Raw genomic sequence first — 18,991 nt, forward strand, 5'->3', positions numbered from 1 at the left:
ATATGGATCTTTTTACGTCTGATATAGATGCTCACCAATCTAAATGAAAAATATTGCTACCAAAAATTTGTATTTTTGTACAATACCCCTTTTTACTGTAAGATTTAATCATGAATTAACGCCATTCTGTGATATGCATACTATTTTACTATCCATTATATTCATTTTATATTTAAAGAAACATGCAACCACCATTTCCCTAAAATAATGGAACTGGTTATGGTCTTAAGGAAGATGACAACATAATGATTTTTAAAATGTTGATCAGATTAGACTATATATCAGAATACTGCACGTCTCTTCGAATGAAAATGATTTCTCAATAAAATAAGACCTAATAATAACGAGAATTCAAAGTTGTATCCATAGACTGTATTAAATAGGTTTTACCTCAGGAATCATCAATGGTCCAGTGCGCAGGTGCCGCCGATTTGTACTGCCCTGCTACGACGTTATTACGGTGTTGTTAAGGGTTGCAAATACTGTCTCCTAATCGTCTGTGCTGTTATCATTTTTCATGGCTAGCGACATTAACGAGAAATACCTCGCTTTGTTGATACAAATTGAGAGGATTTAATTCAATGCGAAATGTAGCTTTGCAAAGCGAGCATCCTGTCGACAAGTTCTAGTTGTACATAGTGATATTAAAACCAGGGGCACATAGCTAGCCATCAGTCAGGTGTCTATGGTCTAGCTAGATTGCTAACTTGCGTGGTCCAGGGAGCTGTTCATTCAGCCTGGTGCCACACATAAAAAGACATAATGGCAGATTCTTCACCATTATCTGGAGTTAATGTAGTTCTAGTAATGGCCTATGGAAGTCTGGTGAGTATCATTGCATGGCCAACCCAGCTGGTTTTACAATAATAGATAATTAGTCTGTATGGATGTCGCATCAATGTAGCAGCTCAGTCTACCACGTTTATGTGCAGGTGTTTGTGTTGCTATTCATCTTCGTTAAGAGGCAAATTATGCGTTTTGCCATGCGATCTCGTCGAGGACCCCATGCGCCCATTGGACACAATGCACCTAAGGTAATGCTGCTTTGCGCTCTTTCCTCTGTGCATTTATAACAGTGCTGGCTTCTTCAGTACAATGGAGCATAGCCTTATGTTATCCCTATAATATCTTCATAAGAATCAAAGCATGATGCAATAAAGTATATGAATTACAGGGCTTGAGGGAGAAGATCGATTCAAGGCTTACCAAGGTTCAGGAAATCCGCTTTGAGCCACGTCTGTTATCAGAGGAGGACGATAGGCTGAAGCATCCTTCACAAATCAGTGAGTCGCTTTGTTTTCCCTGTATGCAGTTCACATTTGTGTCTGATCAAATTCGTTGTTGAATTGTTATAACTGTCATATAAACATGTTGACTTTGAGTCATGGGCATGTGTTTGTAATTCAAAGGTTGCTACAACTACCTGTACAGAATGAAAGCCCTTGATGCCATTCGCGACTCAGGTGAGAGAGTTATAGATGTTTTTGTTGCATAATGAAGGTACTGCTTTCCGTGTAACCTCTGATCAGCCAGAAATCCATGAAGAAACTACAACTGTTAAGCTCATTTATTGAGTTTTTACAACCTAGACATTTAGGCCCAATCCCATTTCTACCCCTTACCCCTTCCCCTTACCCCTCCCCCTTGTTTTGAAGGGGTAAGGGGAAGTGGTAAGGGGTAGAAATGGGATTGGGCCTTAACATCAGAACATAGGGGCAGAGCCCCAGAGTCCCAGCCAAAAGGTTCTGGGGTCCATCTCCAATGTCCTCAGCTGATCTGTTATCATCCTTGAGATGCCTGACCCTTACCTCCTAGATTCGACCCCCACATCTGTCTTCTTACGTTACTCCTGTAAAAGACCATCCCACCTTAAGTCCCTTTGGATGAAAACATACTCTTGAAATAGCAGCAGATGGTTTACCCCACCGATGCTATGTCCCCTACCGCCCTCACCTGTCGCTGGGCCTCAGGTATCACGCTGCAGGAGATAAGCCACACCCCCGGGGCGTTCACCGGTCGCAGCTTCCGGAGCTGGCTGCTGGAGCTGCGCAACTCTCACTCCCTGATCAAGAGCAGCCGCAGCGCGCTCATCGACCGCCTGCTGGAAGGCTACGACAACGCCCGCCATGGCACCGGGGTGTGTAGCCGGGGAGTCCGCGTGCCGATTGGCCGATTGGTCTGAGGAATAGGCTTGGAATGTTTTTGAGTGTTGTTGTTGAGGTTTTGTTTAGGGCCACTAATAGAGATTGTGGATTGATGCGTGGACATTCAAAAGTCAATGCTTTCTCTCATAAGCAGCCAATGTATTGATTTTACATTCATCTGAATAGAATAGAATATGAATCATTGATCACAATTGCAAAGCTCTTTTCAGCGTGACACACGTAACTCTGCAGTAACCTTTGCTGCACTGTCACCAGTGGATAAACCTTGCTTTATGTTTCAGGTTTTTGGGGAAGCCGAGTATTTGAAATACCAACGAGCTCTAGATGAATTAGCGGATGTGTAAGTGTCTGTGTTTCTGTGTCCGCTACAATACATTCAAACATCTCATTGGTTTGTAAGCAGTTTGGTAGAAACACTTGAATACACACTATTCCTCAAGAGTGGGGTAAATAAAAGTGTAGGAAATAGATTAAGTTGCAAGTATCTGGATAATGTAGTTTTTTCCAAACACCATTGCCAAAGCATTAGAACCGTTAAACAAAGGACTAATTGGGTAATGTTCGGAAGGGAGTAACTGTAATCCAACGGTTCCCTGGAATCGGGAGCCACTCATCTCTGTGGGTGTTATTGACTGTACTCTCTCTCTCTCTCTCCCAAACCTCAGGGTGAAGGCCTATTCCAGCAGCACCAGCCTGGACCTGCAGCACCAGTGTGCCGCAAAGGACCTGACGGGCTCCCCCGCACGCGGCACTACCCCCTCCACCATCCAGGTCACCTACCTGCCCTCCACCAGCCAGCGCAGCAAGAGGCCCAAGCACTTCCTAGAGCTCAAGAGCTTCAAGGACAACTACAACACTCTGGAGAGCACCTTGTGAGAGAGAGACTTTCGGAGGGGATCCAATGCTCTCACACAGAGAAAAAGAGAGATGCTCAGAACAAACAGGGGACGAGGTCAATGCGGGGAATGGGAGAACAATTTGGAGTAATACTGCATTTATATTTTCTTACTTGACTTGAATGTATCTTCTGATCCATATTGTGATGGGTTAGAGAGACATATTTGTACAGAATGCGTTAACTTATTCAAATCATGTTGTGTATTGGTGTTTGTGGCTTTGTGTTTCATTGTGATGTGTGATCTGAGATAAACGTCAGACACGCCTGTATTATTGCTAGTTGTTTTTTTGCACACTAGGTGGCAGCAGTCACTCAGTGATGTGATGACTGAGCAACATTTCTGGTAATAAAATTGTAAACTTCAGAGGAAGACAAGACAGTACTCAAATGCGCAATTCAACAGGATTTATTGAAAGAAAATGTATAATAACATCACCTTATATTTGTTTTAATGTACAGTAAAGAAAAACATGAAAAGCTTAGAAGTTTGAAAAACAGGGTTAGGGTAGACAGAACTAATAATAATAATTAAATAAGAGAAAGTTGAATAAGAACGAACAACCTGAATACATCAGATCTTAATCAATTTAGACTGATTTATTTAGCAACTTCAGGTATTTATATACATTTTTCACATCTCCAGGTACTGTCAAGGTAGCCGGAGGTACGAAACTATAAGGCTATCATCTAGGATAGAAACATAAGACTCCTTGTCCATTTCCCAATCAAATAGTACATACGGAGGTGTTAAACCTGAATCTTTGAAGTATGAGCATCCTTCTGTGTATAATATATGCCATCGTCAATGGGTTGCAAAGTAATCAGGAGCTTGACCCCCCCTGTTGACCCTAATGCTTTTAAACTCAAGTTAAGTGGAACTAAGTGCAGACACACTTAAAACACATTGCTACCTGATCGTCAACATTTCTCTGCCACACATCTACCTACAATAATTATTAACAGATGCTGTAGAAAGGCGAAGAAAAGGCAAAAAGGAAAACTGTAAAAAGAAATTACTGTGACGACACTGCCCTCTACCTCATTCCCTGCAATGATTTGAACACATGCTATAAACGACCAACCTTCCTGCTGTGTATTCCACATCACTAAGATAATAAACGTTAGAGCAGAGTGAAGGCGTTCAACACAGTGTTACCGGCCAAAAGCAGCACTCGCCAAAAGTCCACTCCGTCCCAACTGTCAGACTCGTTCGAACCAGTCATAACCGTAACATATCGTAATGGGGTGAATAAATACCTATTTACAAATAACAGTCTGGTGAATTCTGTGGCAGTTCAGCCGGGTGCATAGCGAGGAAGGCGGTCCTGTTCACAGCGTTCTCCCTCGCCCCTCACTCTCTCCGGCTCAGGACTTGATCTCGATGACTTTTATGTAAGGAAGATTCTTTGAGCTGCCATGTGTGGATGGCATGAGGACTTTACTGTGAAAGGGAAAGAAAAAACAAAGTGAAACATCTGACGGAGACTAGGCTGTGTGTGTGAGTGTATAAGTGTGTATATATCTATATATATATACTTGCGTGTGCTTATATATATTTGTGGCTGTGTGTCCGCGTGTTTTTGCCATTGCGCGCATTTGTGTGTGTGTGTGTTTAAGTGTATATTTATATATATATATATATATATATATATATATATATGTGAATGTGTTTGTGTGCATGTTTTTGCCATTGCGCCCATGTGAGAGAGTGTGTGTGTTCAGGTGAGATGTGCGTGTTACCTGTAAACCACCTGCTGCCTGTCCTCGGACTCGGTCAGTTCTGGAGGTGGGGGGTCCGGGGAGCCGGAGATGTACTCCATGCGGTCGTGTATTTCCCGGTTCTGCAGGCAAGAGGAACAGAGTCGGGGTACAGGGGGTTAGGGTTCAGATTGCATGTAGCGCACTGGGGCTTTTTCTTTATATCTGTGGAAGAGACAGCCGCATGCTGCAGCATGCACAACGGTTACACATATGAAAAGGCTCTCTCTTCACTCTTTCCCCCTCTTCTTATCCAAACATGTTTTAGATCTGAAGGCAGGAGTCCTAAAGCTTTAGGCCCTTTAGAAATTAGGTAAGTAAAGTAAAAGAAGGAAAGTTTATGGACGCAGGTGGTTCAACTGAAATGAATAAAGGTTGTGAGGTCCTTTGAGGGTATCAAACACAAATAGGGCGACCTCATAACAAATGATTTGAGATGACTAGTAGTTAGTACAGGGGACAATGCTTAAGTTGTAGTGACCTCAGCCTCGAGGTAGGCCACTTTCTCTTCTAGTTCCACGATTATTCGATCTCTCTCCTGGATCACGGTCCGAGAGTTCTGCAGCTGTACACAGACAAACACACACAGACATGGAACAACACACACACACACACACACACACACACACACACACACACACACACACACACACACACACACACACACACACACACACACACACACACACACACACACACACACACACACACACACAAGCATGAGAGCAAGAACTGGCAATCAAGAGACCAATGCAACATAACTTATTCAAGGCAGGACATGTCTGAGAGGCTCCGCTTAGCTCAACGGCCAACATCGATGAACCGTTACTCATTGATAGATTTAAGATCAAATTTCCACTTTAATGGTTTCCTGTGTGCATGCAGGAACTGGATGGTCAATTTGCTTAGTGATTGTGTTTGTAGAATGAGTGTGTGTGTGTGTGTGTGTGTGTGTGTGTGTGTGTGTGTGTGTGTGTGTGTGTGTGTGTGTGTGTGTGTGTGTCCTTGTCAGTGTGTATGAGTGTGCGTGTGTGGGTGGTTTGTGTACGTCAGAGGGAGGTAAAGGATGGTCTGCATTTGCATGGGTTGTTTCAGAGTGAGAAAGCAAATTAAATGTGTGCGCTTCCTTCAAAGTCTCTTGTACTTGGCCAGCCTTGTCTAAGGAGGTCAGGTGACTTGTGTACCTGTAATCATAACCCTGTTATTTATTAGGTAAAATATGTCCACGTCATTGTGCCTTGAGCTAGCACAACAGAACAAGTGCATAATGAACCCCAAAGGAAGCACAGAAGTAATGACTTTCTTTGGCAGATTTTCTGTCTGCATAAATAACAACTGTTGGACAATGTTGTGTTGATTTGCAATCGCAAAAATGCATCAGAATGACACCAACAATTACAATAAAGATTACCGTTCTCCTCCTTTGTCAGTTGCCAACTCACAATTGTAATTTGCTGTTGAATCTTCTCAATGAGGTTAGGGTCTTTGGTTTGCACACACCCAACGATTTTGGAAAGTTGAGCCTTGATTAAATGAAACGTGTTTTGACGAATCTAAATCTTGATTACCTTGGACTATGCTGGACTTCCTGATCCCACACTGTGTTTATATCTGTGTAGTGTGCTCTGCACTTTACGGGGGCTGCATCTGCCATGCATATTGGCTTCTTCTAAAACAAGCAGGAACTTCCATGAGGAAGAGGTTTCATCCTGTTGATTATCACCGGTTTCATCCCCGGCTTCCTCATAATTTTATTTGCCAAAGATAATGAGCCTGGGAGGGACGTGGCAAGGCCTAAAGCCTCAGGCCTATTATTTATTTCCGGGGAAACAACGCAAGTTGATTTAAATGGCCCTTTATGTATGTGGAAACAATAAAACGAAAACACAGGTGGAATAAATCAAACATTCAGTGCCATGCCTAAAATTGTGTGTGTGTTTATTTGTACCTGTTCGATCATGTGTCGAACTTTCCTCTGCTGACTCTTCAGCATGTCATCTAGCTGATGGATCTTCTCTTTCATGTTGGCCAACTCCTTCTCCAACGCTTCACTCCTGGTGCCAAACACATACATGGGCACACACACACACACACACACACACACACACACACACACACACACACACACACACACACACACACACACACACACACACACACACTTAATAAATATACTTCAATTAAATATACTCAAAATGTATGTTTACAAATAGTTTTGTGACGGTAAAGGTAAACTATCCTTAGTATTAGTAACCTAAACCGGATCAAACTGGACCAAAGATTACTGATCTTACAGGATAATCTTTTGGTATTGGTTTTGATACATATGCACGGGGGTTATAATAATAAAAAAAAATAAAAAAACAAAAGAATAGTAGAAATCTACTCCAACAACATCGACAGCAAAACAACCCGTCCTCTATCTCATGGTGAGGTCGGTCTCATAGGAAAACGTTTTTTCCTTCCCCAGGATTCAGTCACTCGGACCATCAGGCCCTTACCTGTGCTGCTCCTCCCTGCCCTGCTGCGTCTGCTCCCTCAGCCGCCCCAGCTCCATCTCCCCGGCGGCCACCTTCTCTTTGAGGCCGGTGCTCTCCACCGCCAGGCTCCCCAGGAGCCGCTCCAGCCCCTCCACCCGCCGGCCCCGGTCCTCTGACAACCCCTCCGCCCGCTGCAGCCGCGCTGTCTGCTCCTCCAGGCGGCGCTGTAGCTCGCTGTTCTCCGCCTGTAGGGGGCCACAGAGCATGAGGCTTTTTTTTAACATGTTTTCATAGCCATTGTACATAATGCATACTGATGAATGGTAGATTAGCCTGAGTGGGATTGATAAGTTAGGAGTCTTTACATTTTATGAGTTGGCAACAAGGTTGTATTTTATTTGAGGATTCATGAAGTGAACCCAACACTACCGTCCCGAATAATGTTTTCCATGTGACTAATGGTTCTGGATGACTCAGCCTTCGACTAAATCGGGCAAAGACTTGAACCACAGAAAATCAGTTGCCAACGTCAGAATGGAGAGATTCTGAAAAAGGCACACTAAAGCACACCCTCCAAAACTACATCTAGACATTCAAACTCTCCTTTACTACTTCACAGTGTACTTTTACTCCACGACATCCCAGAAACTTGAAGGGAGCCATCAAGCCCACTCATATCTCCATGGAATTATTTCACTGTATTAAATGCAGACCTTCAGTCTGTCCCTCTCTTCCTGGTGTCTGTCCTCGGCCTCCGTCAGCTGGACGTACAGACGCTTTGTGGCTTCGCTGAGCGTCACGCTCTCCTCCTGGTGCCGGTTGACCTGAGAGGGAGGGCGGGCGAAGTGGGGGAGAGAGGGCGGGCCGAAACCGACATGGGGGATCAACTTTAGGCTTGCAAATACTTGAACCCAAGGGCAGGGAGACAGAGGTAAAAGGGACACCAGACGGGGAGAGTTAGAGAGAGATGGCACAGACGGTGAGAGAGAGAGAGAGAGTGTGTACGCACAAGATAATAACAGAAAGAGAGAGGGAGAGGAAGACACAGAGAGACAGTAATGATGACAGATGTGGAGAGAGTGAGAGATAGAGAGAGACACACAGAGAGAGAGAGAGAGAGAGAGAGAGAGAGAGAGAGAGAGAGAGAGAGAGAGAGAGAGAGAGAGAGAGAGAGAGAGAGAGAGAGAGAGAGAGAGAGAGAGAGAGAGAGAGAGAGAGAGAGAGAGAGAGAGAAAGCCAGAGATCGAGATAATAACAGAAATAGAGAGGGAGAGGAGGACACAGAGAGACACTAATGATGACAGAAGGGGAGAGAGCGAGGCAGAGATAATGGCTGACAGGCAGAAAGAGACACGCAACACACACATAGAGGCTAATGATATGTCCTGTGTCAGACAGTAATTATTTTAAAGTTGTGTTCCAAAGTATCGTAGCAAATCCGTTATTTTGGCTATATTACATGGCTATATACAGGACATATACTGTATATAGCCTTAATTGTTAGCACCACAATCCTACTTAGGCAATGCAATTAAACAGGGGACTTTGGATTATTGTACAATTTTACAGCTTCACAAATGGAAGAGCAGTAGAAAAGTAGGGGAGAGAGTTTTTGATAATGTCCCTGTTTATATACTACTTAGGCACAGGCTGATCATTCATTGAATACTTAGGATATAAAAAATGTATGGGAGATTGGATAACATGCAGTGTGTGTGTGTGTGGTGTGTATGTTTGTGCATGTGTGTATGTTTGTGCATGTGTGTATGTGTATGTGTGTGTGTGTGTGTGTGTGTGTGTGTGTGTGTGTGTGTGTGTGTGTGTGTGTGTGTGTGTGTGTGTGTGTGTGTGTGTGTGTGTGTGTGTTTGTACGTGGATGATGATGTATGAATGTATGTCAAACCAGCAGACAGTTGGCAGGAGCGGTTTCGGTATGCATAATTCATCTGTGATGAAACCTAAACCCATCATTTGAATTGTGATCCTTTTGCATTCAAACCGACCCCACACCCTTCTTCCTTAGAGAAAACCTCAGCCTACTACGCTGATGAAGCAACAAACTATTTACTACACAGAAACGGTACCAGTTAAAGGTGTGTGTCGATGACTCGTTAACAATCCGTATGATTCAAGGTTGGAGAAGGGAGCGTACCAGGTTCTCTGAGTCATGCTGAGCAGGTACGCCATTGGGTAAGGGCGGCTTGTGATTCGACACTAGGTCTGTCACGTCAGTGGCTGGATTCTGAAAAGACAAGCAGGGCGGGGATCAGTGCGGGTACGAAGCGCTGTGTGCTGTGAGCTTCACGGTTCAGGGTGCATGGTGGAGTCCCCCTACCTTCTTGTGGTGGTGGTGGTTCTGGTTCTTTCGGGCCTCCATCTGCGCCCGGAGCGTCTTCAAGCAGTACCTCACCTGTGGGAGATAGAAGTATACCAAAGGAGAATCAATAGGTGACAGTCATGTGAATTTCCATCCCTGTTTGTTTATGTGTGGTTTTGTGTGTGTAGGACCCAAAGGAAGGGACGTCAAACTTAGGAGACCATACAACCAAAACAAACATGAACACACGCGCGCAGGCGTGTGTCTACGGTTCAGATCCCACCCACCTCCTGAATTTGCGACACCTCGTCGGTCAGCATCTTGACACTCTCCCGGTGGCCCTCTCCCCCTGGTCGGCGCGACTCCAGGTAGAACTGGGAGAAGAGACGAGAAGGTTTGGAACAGGTTGGGAAGAGAATAGGCTGTCTACATGTCAGAGTCGGCGGCTGACACATGAATGGCAGAAGAACAACTGAGTGATAAGGATAACTATGATGACACTCACTTTAATAACTTCCACCTGCTCTTCCGTGTGCTTGATCGGCTCGGCTGTCTGGTGTCGTTCCAAACCACGATCCTCTCGTTTGGTAACAGTGTCACTGATTACCTACATAGAAGACCATCAGGAGGGGAGAAAATCATTTCACAGGTGGCATTAGTTATTTTGGTAAGTAGGTTTAAACGATAGCAGTCGGTATACTTTGAGCACCGAAGCATGGGAAAGAAGCACGACAGAAAAAACACATGACAGAAATGACTAGGGGGCAGACCAGCTCGCTTGTGATTTAGTGCTGGACTGAGCATTTATTTTATGAGAGTAAAATGAATTGCAATAAATAATAGTTGCGAGAATACAATGGTTGCGAAACACACCAGCCGTCTACTTCTATTGAAGAATTAATCATTAAAGGTTCATACCGGTTTGTGTGATCAAACCTTTCTTTTGTTATTGTCTCCGATCCACTTCACTGAAAAGTGTTACCAATATAATTGTTCCAGATGACTCTGTTGTGTTGTGTCGGCCTTAGATCTTTGAACGTGAGCGTACCTGCCACTTATGTAACACTAGCATTAACCCTTTGGTGAAATTATAAGATTCACTAAAGTACTTAAAGTACCAGATTCACAGTTTCTTTGTCCAAACTTCCACATGTCACAGTGATTCCTTAGGCAAAATTGCTACTGCTATGGTATAAATAGGTGGGGAGTCGCTCTCACACTAAATGCTCTTCGAATTTGCTATGGAAATGTTTTGCTTCATGAAGAGAAGGAAGTGCAGTTTATTTCTCTAAATGTTCCAGGGTAGAAGGAAGTTATTATCGGGTTTAGGTTTGATTCTCTCTCACCTGGCTCCACGGCTCTTCTGGAGTATCGGGCAAGTGAAGCCGATTCTGTGAGCTCCCTTTGGATTGTCTGCCTTTCCTCCTTTCCTCCTTAAATCAAACATACAGGTAATCCATTACGTAGAGTGTCTTTGAGGAGCTCGCAGGAAAAGCGGTTCAGCATATTGCTAGACAAGGCCTGTAGACAAGGAGTGGACAAGACACCGCAACAAGAATGTGTGAGCTGCCCGTCATGGGGAGGTGAGGATACACAGCAACGAAAGGAGGGACAAACCCGTAAAACTGTCTTGAAGCAAAGGTCTAGTGTGGGTGCAGTACAAGGCCAGGTTGTAAAACATCATAGACACGTGTCTATGAGGGAAAAGCCCGTCTTCCTGATCTGCTGTAGAATGGTACTGTGCGCACTATCCAGTTACAGACTGGAAAAGTTAAACTTCCGCTTTTAAGGGCCAGAAATACCATCATCTGTGGTGCCGGAGCGCGGGGCACACTCTGTTGTCACTGCTTTTGTTTAGCAGTGAATCAAACATAATCTCACCTCCACAGAAGTTAGAAGCTAATGTTGTGAACACAATCTACAGTTGAAATCCAGTTCAGGAGATCAGCAGAACCAGTCAGGGTGTGTCAACCCAGCCTATTTAAGTATTTAACTTTAATCCCATCACCATATAATGTTATTTTTGCCATTTAAAATGTCCAAAAACATGTCTGGGTGTAATGGACTCAAAATGTTCCCCAACAGAGAGCTCTTCTATCAAAACTCACAATTTAAGTCTTTATTTCACCCCACTCTAAGGACCCTCACCATTATTTAGTTTCGGACAAAATAACTATACTATAATACTGGTACTCTCATGAGTATTGGTAAACATATGTATGACAATATTCTCTACATGACAGTCTTGTGCAAATGCATACAACAATATGCAGCAAATGCATATTGTTGTGTTTTGCGATTTATGTGTTTTTGATAGCAATCAAGTCTTTAATCTTCCGATTGTACAACTGCTAACATTTACATTCCAGGATCTAAGAGCTGCCTGCTTCTTCCTCATGTATTGTGTTCTACCCTAAAATCTTATCATAAGATCAGATCAGAGGGACTTCCATTGCATTACACAGGCGGGAAATTTGTTATGGCTAGTTTGAGGCTTATTTGCTGCAGGGAAGAAAATGTTGTTGTGATGGGAGTTTTTAGTCTCAGTAGACCTAAGTGGCCATCATCAGTAAACCGCTCAGACTAAAGGTGCTTTTATGGTTACCTTATGTACAATTGTATGTATTTGTATATCTAAGCAATCCATTCAATAAATAACTATCCAAACGTATTGGTTAGGATGACAAAGGACTTCAACATCTTACCACCAACAATTTTAAACAACAACAGCTACTTGGTCGGATGAGCTTTTAAATAAATGAATAATAATTGAATGTGCCACAGGTGTGTTAAGGAAGATATACAGTTGATATAAAAACCTGTTACACTCTGTCAGGGTTTGCTAAACATCCTGTTTGAAAGTAAGGATGTGATGCATCCTTCCGTGGCTGGTCTGTACAGGCCTTGAATTTTTCAGAACTCACCACCCCGTCTCAGAGGCTGTGTGTGTGTGTGTGTGTGTTTGTGTGTGTGTGTGTGTGTGTGTGTGTGTGTGTGTGTGTGTGCATGTGTGCTTGTGTGTCTGTGTGTGTGCTCGTGATTCAGAGCATGTGTACATATGGTTCATGTATGTGTGTAGGTATAGGTCAGGCAGATCACACATGGGGCTATTCACAAAAAGTTAATCATATCAACCATATGTAGGGAATGTGTAAAATGCATAGTATATACCAGGGAAGAATGCAGTCGTTAACTCACAGTTATCATACACCCGCAACCTGCCAATGGCAGATGAACTGGACCACGTGGAAGGTAGAACAATTAATGCATAGGATCAAAGAAATCTCTTGGATGGATAACTTCACAAAATATAAACAGTTCTAAAATATAATTACTGTTTATATCTGTGACAGTATTTAGAGAGGCCAAAGGCCATTTTCCCCAGGGGACAACACCTTGTCTCGTTCCCTAACATCATGTCTCTGGAACAAATCCTGAGCTGAGGGAGTGGCAGCTTCAGGGCTGAGAGAGAGAGAGAGAGAGAGAGAGAGAGAGAGAGAGAGAGAGCGAGAGCGAGAGCGAGAGAGAGAGAGAGAGAGAGAGAGAGAGAGCGAGAGCGAGAGAGAGAGAGAGAGAGAGACACACCTTGGAAGGTGCGGTGCTAACCACTCTCACATCACTTGACGTAAAGATTCAATATTCCCCGCCTCCCACCCAGCACACGCAATTCCCGCCCTAGGCTGTTGACTATCAAATCATGTCTTTTGCATATTGAAGCATCTTCTAATTAGGGAGAAGAATGCAATGGAATGCAATGTAGGCATGCACACAGACATACACACACACGGGCATGACAAACACACACACAAAGACATGCACACACACAAAGACACTGTAGCAATGCTACAGCCTTTTCAGTACCAAGATATATACTTAAAAAACACCCATGCCGAACAATAAAGATTCACATTATCAAGGCGTCGTTCTTCACCCTAGCATCGCCCTACTAAGTGCACCACAGGGTTTGAACGTGCGTCAGGTATCTTGGAAATATTATAGTCTTCCCATGGCTCACCGATACTGCCTCTGTGTCTCCTGAGACCTGGCCTCGCTCCATGTTACAGTACACCTGGTGGGGTACATGGCCACACAAAGACCAGCGGTATAGCAACCCGCGCTGCTTTGTCATCACACGTAGCCCTAGTTTACACGTAGAAAGTCAACATCCCAGAGCAAAGGGGAGAGTGGTCAAACACAGAGCTAGTGATTGAACATACACTACAACTACAACTATTGCCCATTTTCAAACAACCAGTGAATGTATTACACCAAAACCTACAGCAGTTGGCACTTGCAGAGCTAAAAATGGCGATGTACTTTTTGGTTTAATCTGTGAATTACTCATTCGGGAAATGACATCATTGCTCTAGGGCACTGACCGCCTGGGAAATCCCTCACTGTAAATCAGCTCCCGTCGAATCCCCAAACTATTCACTCCCTCGATCCACAGTCCAAGCTAAAATGCCATGTTAGTAAAGAAAACATTCTGCCTCAGGGTTAGCAACACTGTACGTAAGCCGACAAACTAAATTATATATTTACACTATTGGGGAGTTTGCTGAGGCACTAATCACGGCAAGCAACACTGCACCATTGTTCATTCTGACGAATGGGAAAACAACAAGAAGTGCTCTTAAATGAAAACCTGGATGATGGAACCCCATCAAACCAACTGTAAAAGCCGTTTTTAGAACTAATACCAGCAGAGGTTGATTCAATAGTGGTGTCGCTCTATCACATACTGAAAGATTTCTTGGATTCAACTGGGGCTCAATATGAAGAGAACTTAATGAGGACTTACTTTCGGCCAAAGGCAAATTCCTTTCGGTTATTTCACTTTCACATTCTTAACGTCGGTAACGTCTCAAAGTTAATGGTGAAGTTAACAAATAAATCAAAATGAACTCTGCAGCAGGCAAACACACACACACACACACCATCACAATAACCATTACAGCATACAAAAATTAGAACGACAATTGTGTTGAGCTAAGTGTTTAAGTTAAGTATTTACCCCCGGACAGAAGACAGTGTCTGGCAACTCGTCCTTTTCTTGCTGCTGACGAAGCGAGCGAGGGTTAAAGAAACAGTCAGACGTTGGCTCTGTGTGACTAAGCATGTGGGAAGTCAGACAGCCAGCAGCTTCTGGCTCTCCTTACATGGAAGAGAGGGGGTGCGGCTCCAACAGCAGCCCAGCCCTTTCAGCCTCACTCGTTATCCTGTACTCACAGCAGAGCGAGTATGGGCCACACACACGCACACACCAGCCCAACCACACACACACACACACACACACACACACACACACACACACACACACACACACACACACACACACACACACACACACACAGAAGCCCACATGGGTGCACACACACACACACACACACACACACACACACACACACACACACACACACACACACACACACACACACACACACACACACAAGACAACATGCACACTCACGCACACAGCACACACACAAGCCAAACACAGGCTTCCATGCGCAAACATACACAGAAACAACCACATGCACACATTCTCTCACTCACACACACACGTCCATGCATACACACAAACAAACCAACAAGCACACACACTCTAACATTGATGGCTGGAGCGAAGCCAACTACGTGGACGAGTCAGCTGAAAAGAGTTTTCTGGCGAGACGATAAGATAACAATTCCGAAGATAAGTGATTTAACATACTCACGTGTGGTTAGACGCAAGTCAAGTTACATAGCTCGCACATTGTTAATTATTTTTCAATACAATTAGTTGAAAATCAGGGGAAAACATGTAAAAAGCTCCCAGATTCAGAGACATTATTAATGAACTGGGCTCCATGGGGTTCTAGGGTAGAATGGGGAAGCATAACCTTGATATTCTCCAGCAGCGAGAATGCTATGTCGCCTGTTGGTAGCAGAGGTGTGAGGAATGTTTGGTGGGTTATATAAGTGATTGTTGAGGCATTTCTGTACAGTATGAACTGGTATGGCAGTTATACTCGTGTTGTGTAAACATTACTGTGAACTGTGCAAACAGAAGCAAAGCATCTTGCATCTCAGTGCTACTAAGTCCAAAAGATCTAATCATGTGTTTGTCTGTGCGTGTGTGTGTTTGCTTGAGTGTGTATATGTGGTGGTTTATACTTGTTTTACCCTGGTGTGTCCTTTGGGCATCCAATTTGCACATTCATATATTAATGTTTTACTTAAAGTTGAGTTTTAATCATCGGTGGTTAGACACTAATAGGCTATTATGTTATGAGACTATGAGCTATTAAACCATTTTGCTCAGGTCAATGGTGTTGTAGTGATAACACCCTACTCAGTTGGCATGTTTGTTTTGGCAGAACTAAAGTGCATACTAGAGCAGCTTTTCCAACTAATGTGCAAGCGTCGATGTTTTGAAATGGCACGCTCATCCAAAGTCTGCAGGTATGTCATTACCCTGTTTGGCATGTGTGACAAGAAAAATCATAGGAAGTGTTACACACAGTGTTGCACTGTCATTGTTCTGAAAATAAATCTTGACTATAATTGTGTCTATAATTGTAGATTGAAAACTGAACTCCTAGCCTGGTGTACTCCTAGCGAGGAGTCATTTCACTTTTTTTTTAACACACCAGCACGTACAGACAATGTAACAAAAAAAGAATGCCGGCTTGCAAAGCCTGTTTAAAGCCTGTAGCCTGTTGCATTTGCATATTTTGAGATCAAATAATTCTCTCACCTCTCTCATCTAATAACAACTCACCTATAATTATGTGAATACCTCAGTCAGATGCAAATAATACCTTCTAGACAAGTGGTTGATGAGGTTAATATGATGTTTGGGCCTCATTTACGCACTTTGTTCAAATCCTGACATCATATCCTGGAACAATTCTGCGTTTTTCTCGTTATTAAAAAGGAACAAGGAAATACATGTAATCAACATGATTACAGCAGTAACCATGTTTTATAGTACAGTCTTTCCTGTTTGGTGAATAAATATTTCCTCTGGTTTTGAGGTTGCCTCGCCTGTGCACACAAGTAAAATGCATTTATAATACATTTTATGATTTATTCTGAACTCCTGGTTTTACAGTTGACTGTGAATTATGGATTCAAAGATGACAGGCCAGTATTTTTCTCAAGAACTTCACTGAGTCTCAGCTTCTAAAGAAGTTGCAGTCCAATCTCCAGCCATTGTAAAAATAAAAATGCATCATGAGAGCTTGTCAAATAATGACTTCCAACATAAGACATGAAAAGAGATTGAATACAAAGATTTTTTTCCAAGGAATATCAGAAAATATTCCACATTATTATATCCAATGTGTTGATAAAATGATCATATTTAACAAATGGACAAACATTGACAGAAAGGGAATTGGTTTGAGGTTTGACATTTTACCCTATGAGGGAGACAAAGATCAAGATAAGATATATTGGGACCTTGAGTCAACCGATTGAGCAAATAGATTTTCTGATCAAATTCATTAGCTTGATATTCAGTGGCAAAGGTATCTAGGCCGGAAATAATGCATCGTGCACACTTAAGAATAATGATGAACTAGATTCAGAGGAAACACTGCTCTATTAACTATACTCCATAAAGGTAACACACCAATAGCTCTTGCGGAGATGTAGGAGTCCTAATGGATGGGAAATTAGAAAGGATGTCTTGACAACCATCACAGGGTAGTTTCAAGATGATCAGAGGCTCCACAAAGTGCCATAAGAACATTGCATGCGAAATAAAAAAGATAAATGGCTAAAAGACACCGGTCTCAGAGGGAAGGGAGTGGGAGTGAGGCATGAACTGGCACTATTCTGAAAGTCAAGGAAAATGTATCTTATTTTATACGAATAAGCCTTGTAATATTTGATAGCTGATGTGTTGTTATAAAATGTAATACTTGTGTAATAAATGGCCCCATGGCTCAATTAACTGGCTGGCTGACTGGCATAACTGAGGCAAGTCATATTCACGGATATATATCCCAAACCCTTCCACCTATAAATCATGAATCAAGTCAAAATTAATAAGATAAATTAAATGGAAAAAACGTAGGCTACAATGAATTGAATACTGCCATTATACAGCGGCTAAAGTTGTGTAATGGAAACTCTAGACCGAATGCAAATTCAACCTGCCACGTCTACCGAGTAGGCTACAATGGACATAATTTCCTATACAACAAACAAAAACAAAAGGGTGAAAAAAACAAAAAAACACAACAGCCAAACATCGTGTCTAAATGCAACTCACAGCAGTCCTGGAAGGTTTGCTCCCAGATGCGACCCCACCGCTCATCTTCGCAGAAGGGCAGAGCAGTAGAACACAACAGATGAACAGAGAGAGTTAAAGGTCAGCCATTCAGTGTCGTCGATTTTTTCCGCCCAAACATCACAACCATTTAGCCAACAGGCTATGCTGCAGCTTGAATCCAACTTTTGATAACAGAGGTCGGCGTTCGCTCACGCAACGTGTCTGGTCTCCGTCTGCGCGTGCTTCGCCTCCCTCCGCGACGGGCTCTCGTGCTCAACTTGGTAGTCAACCCACTCGCCCTTGAATTTATCACCTCCCGAGGAATGCGCGAAAACAAGAGACTCGTGCACACGTGGGGGAGGCAGGACAATAGTTTGGCCATAGCCACTTTATGACCGTATTTTACAGTCAATGGTACCGTCGATTACACTGGAACTGTGGACACAACAAGCGACCGCTTTACTTCAATTTAAGACTTCTTCAGGTCCTCACCTGGTGGAAGTGGATAGCCCCGCCATCTGGTAGATACTTCATATTGGTGTTGAACCAGAACATTTTGTTCTCTGTAGCTCGTCTGATCTTCTTCCACATGGATCCCATGTGCCCTTCCGTAGTATTTGTATTCTCATTTCGTAAATAAAAAAAACACATGAAAAAGCTTTACTGCTCTTCCATCTCTGCCGAAATGGATATCTGAAAAAGGTTCGATGTACCTTTGACACTCTGCACAAAAGTAACACGACACAGACGTTGATTCTTTGCCAGGGCAGTGGATGTAGATGTTAGCCGAGAGTTGTTTGATAAGTCTTGCCAGGTGTCTGATAGATTAAGAGCCTAGTTGCTACTTAGGCTCACTTCAATCGGAAAGACACCGCTGAACTCTTTCCCTTTCTCCCTGTTGGCAGATATGGCGGGAGATGGCCCTGCCTACAGACGGTGTGTAAATACTGGTAAAAATAAAACCTGATTTAATAAACTTAACTCATGACACATTTCCTGTGGACATTAGATAAATAAACAGATAAAAGGGATCCTCTAAAATCTCTCACATCAGAAGAACATTTTTGTGTTTTTTTCTTCCACCACACTGCACAAAGAGCAGGAAACAAA

At 43.2% G+C, this 18,991-nt stretch overlaps 2 protein-coding genes across 4 annotated transcripts; one reads left to right on the forward strand and one right to left on the reverse strand.

The window, feature by feature from the left end:
• Positions 1 to 72: 72 nt before the first annotated feature.
• LOC115535528 (uncharacterized protein C1orf43 homolog) lies at positions 73 to 3,427 on the forward strand. The gene is made up of 7 exons (XM_030346803.1): positions 73 to 825; positions 933 to 1,034; positions 1,175 to 1,283; positions 1,410 to 1,463; positions 1,971 to 2,137; positions 2,447 to 2,505; positions 2,831 to 3,427. Exons 1-7 carry the CDS (start codon positions 763 to 765, stop codon positions 3,039 to 3,041), a joined length of 765 nt encoding a protein of 254 aa, XP_030202663.1. The 5' UTR covers positions 73 to 762; the 3' UTR covers positions 3,042 to 3,427.
• Positions 3,428 to 3,453: 26 nt separating this feature from the next.
• tuft1b (tuftelin 1b) lies at positions 3,454 to 18,496 on the reverse strand. Of its 3 annotated transcripts, none has more exons than XM_030346792.1 (13): positions 18,374 to 18,496; positions 17,882 to 17,926; positions 10,965 to 11,051; positions 10,124 to 10,225; positions 9,906 to 9,992; positions 9,637 to 9,711; positions 9,454 to 9,543; positions 8,015 to 8,125; positions 7,323 to 7,546; positions 6,770 to 6,875; positions 5,303 to 5,386; positions 4,804 to 4,904; positions 3,454 to 4,504 (listed from the first exon to the last, which is right to left on the reverse strand). In XM_030346792.1, exons 1-13 carry the CDS (start codon positions 18,479 to 18,481, stop codon positions 4,429 to 4,431), a joined length of 1,296 nt encoding a protein of 431 aa, XP_030202652.1. In that variant the 5' UTR covers positions 18,482 to 18,496; the 3' UTR covers positions 3,454 to 4,428. The 3 variants fall into 3 exon arrangements, with proteins under 3 accessions (XP_030202652.1, XP_030202655.1, XP_030202653.1); XM_030346795.1 differs by lacking the exon at positions 18,374 to 18,496 and adding an exon at positions 18,095 to 18,109; XM_030346793.1 differs by lacking the exons at positions 17,882 to 17,926; positions 18,374 to 18,496 and adding an exon at positions 14,633 to 14,786.
• Between the last annotated feature and the right edge of the window lie 495 nt (positions 18,497 to 18,991).

The sequence above is a fragment of the Gadus morhua genome, chromosome 22 (genome assembly GCF_902167405.1).
Source record: "Gadus morhua chromosome 22, gadMor3.0, whole genome shotgun sequence".
Classification (NCBI taxonomy): domain Eukaryota; kingdom Metazoa; phylum Chordata; class Actinopteri; order Gadiformes; family Gadidae; genus Gadus; species Gadus morhua.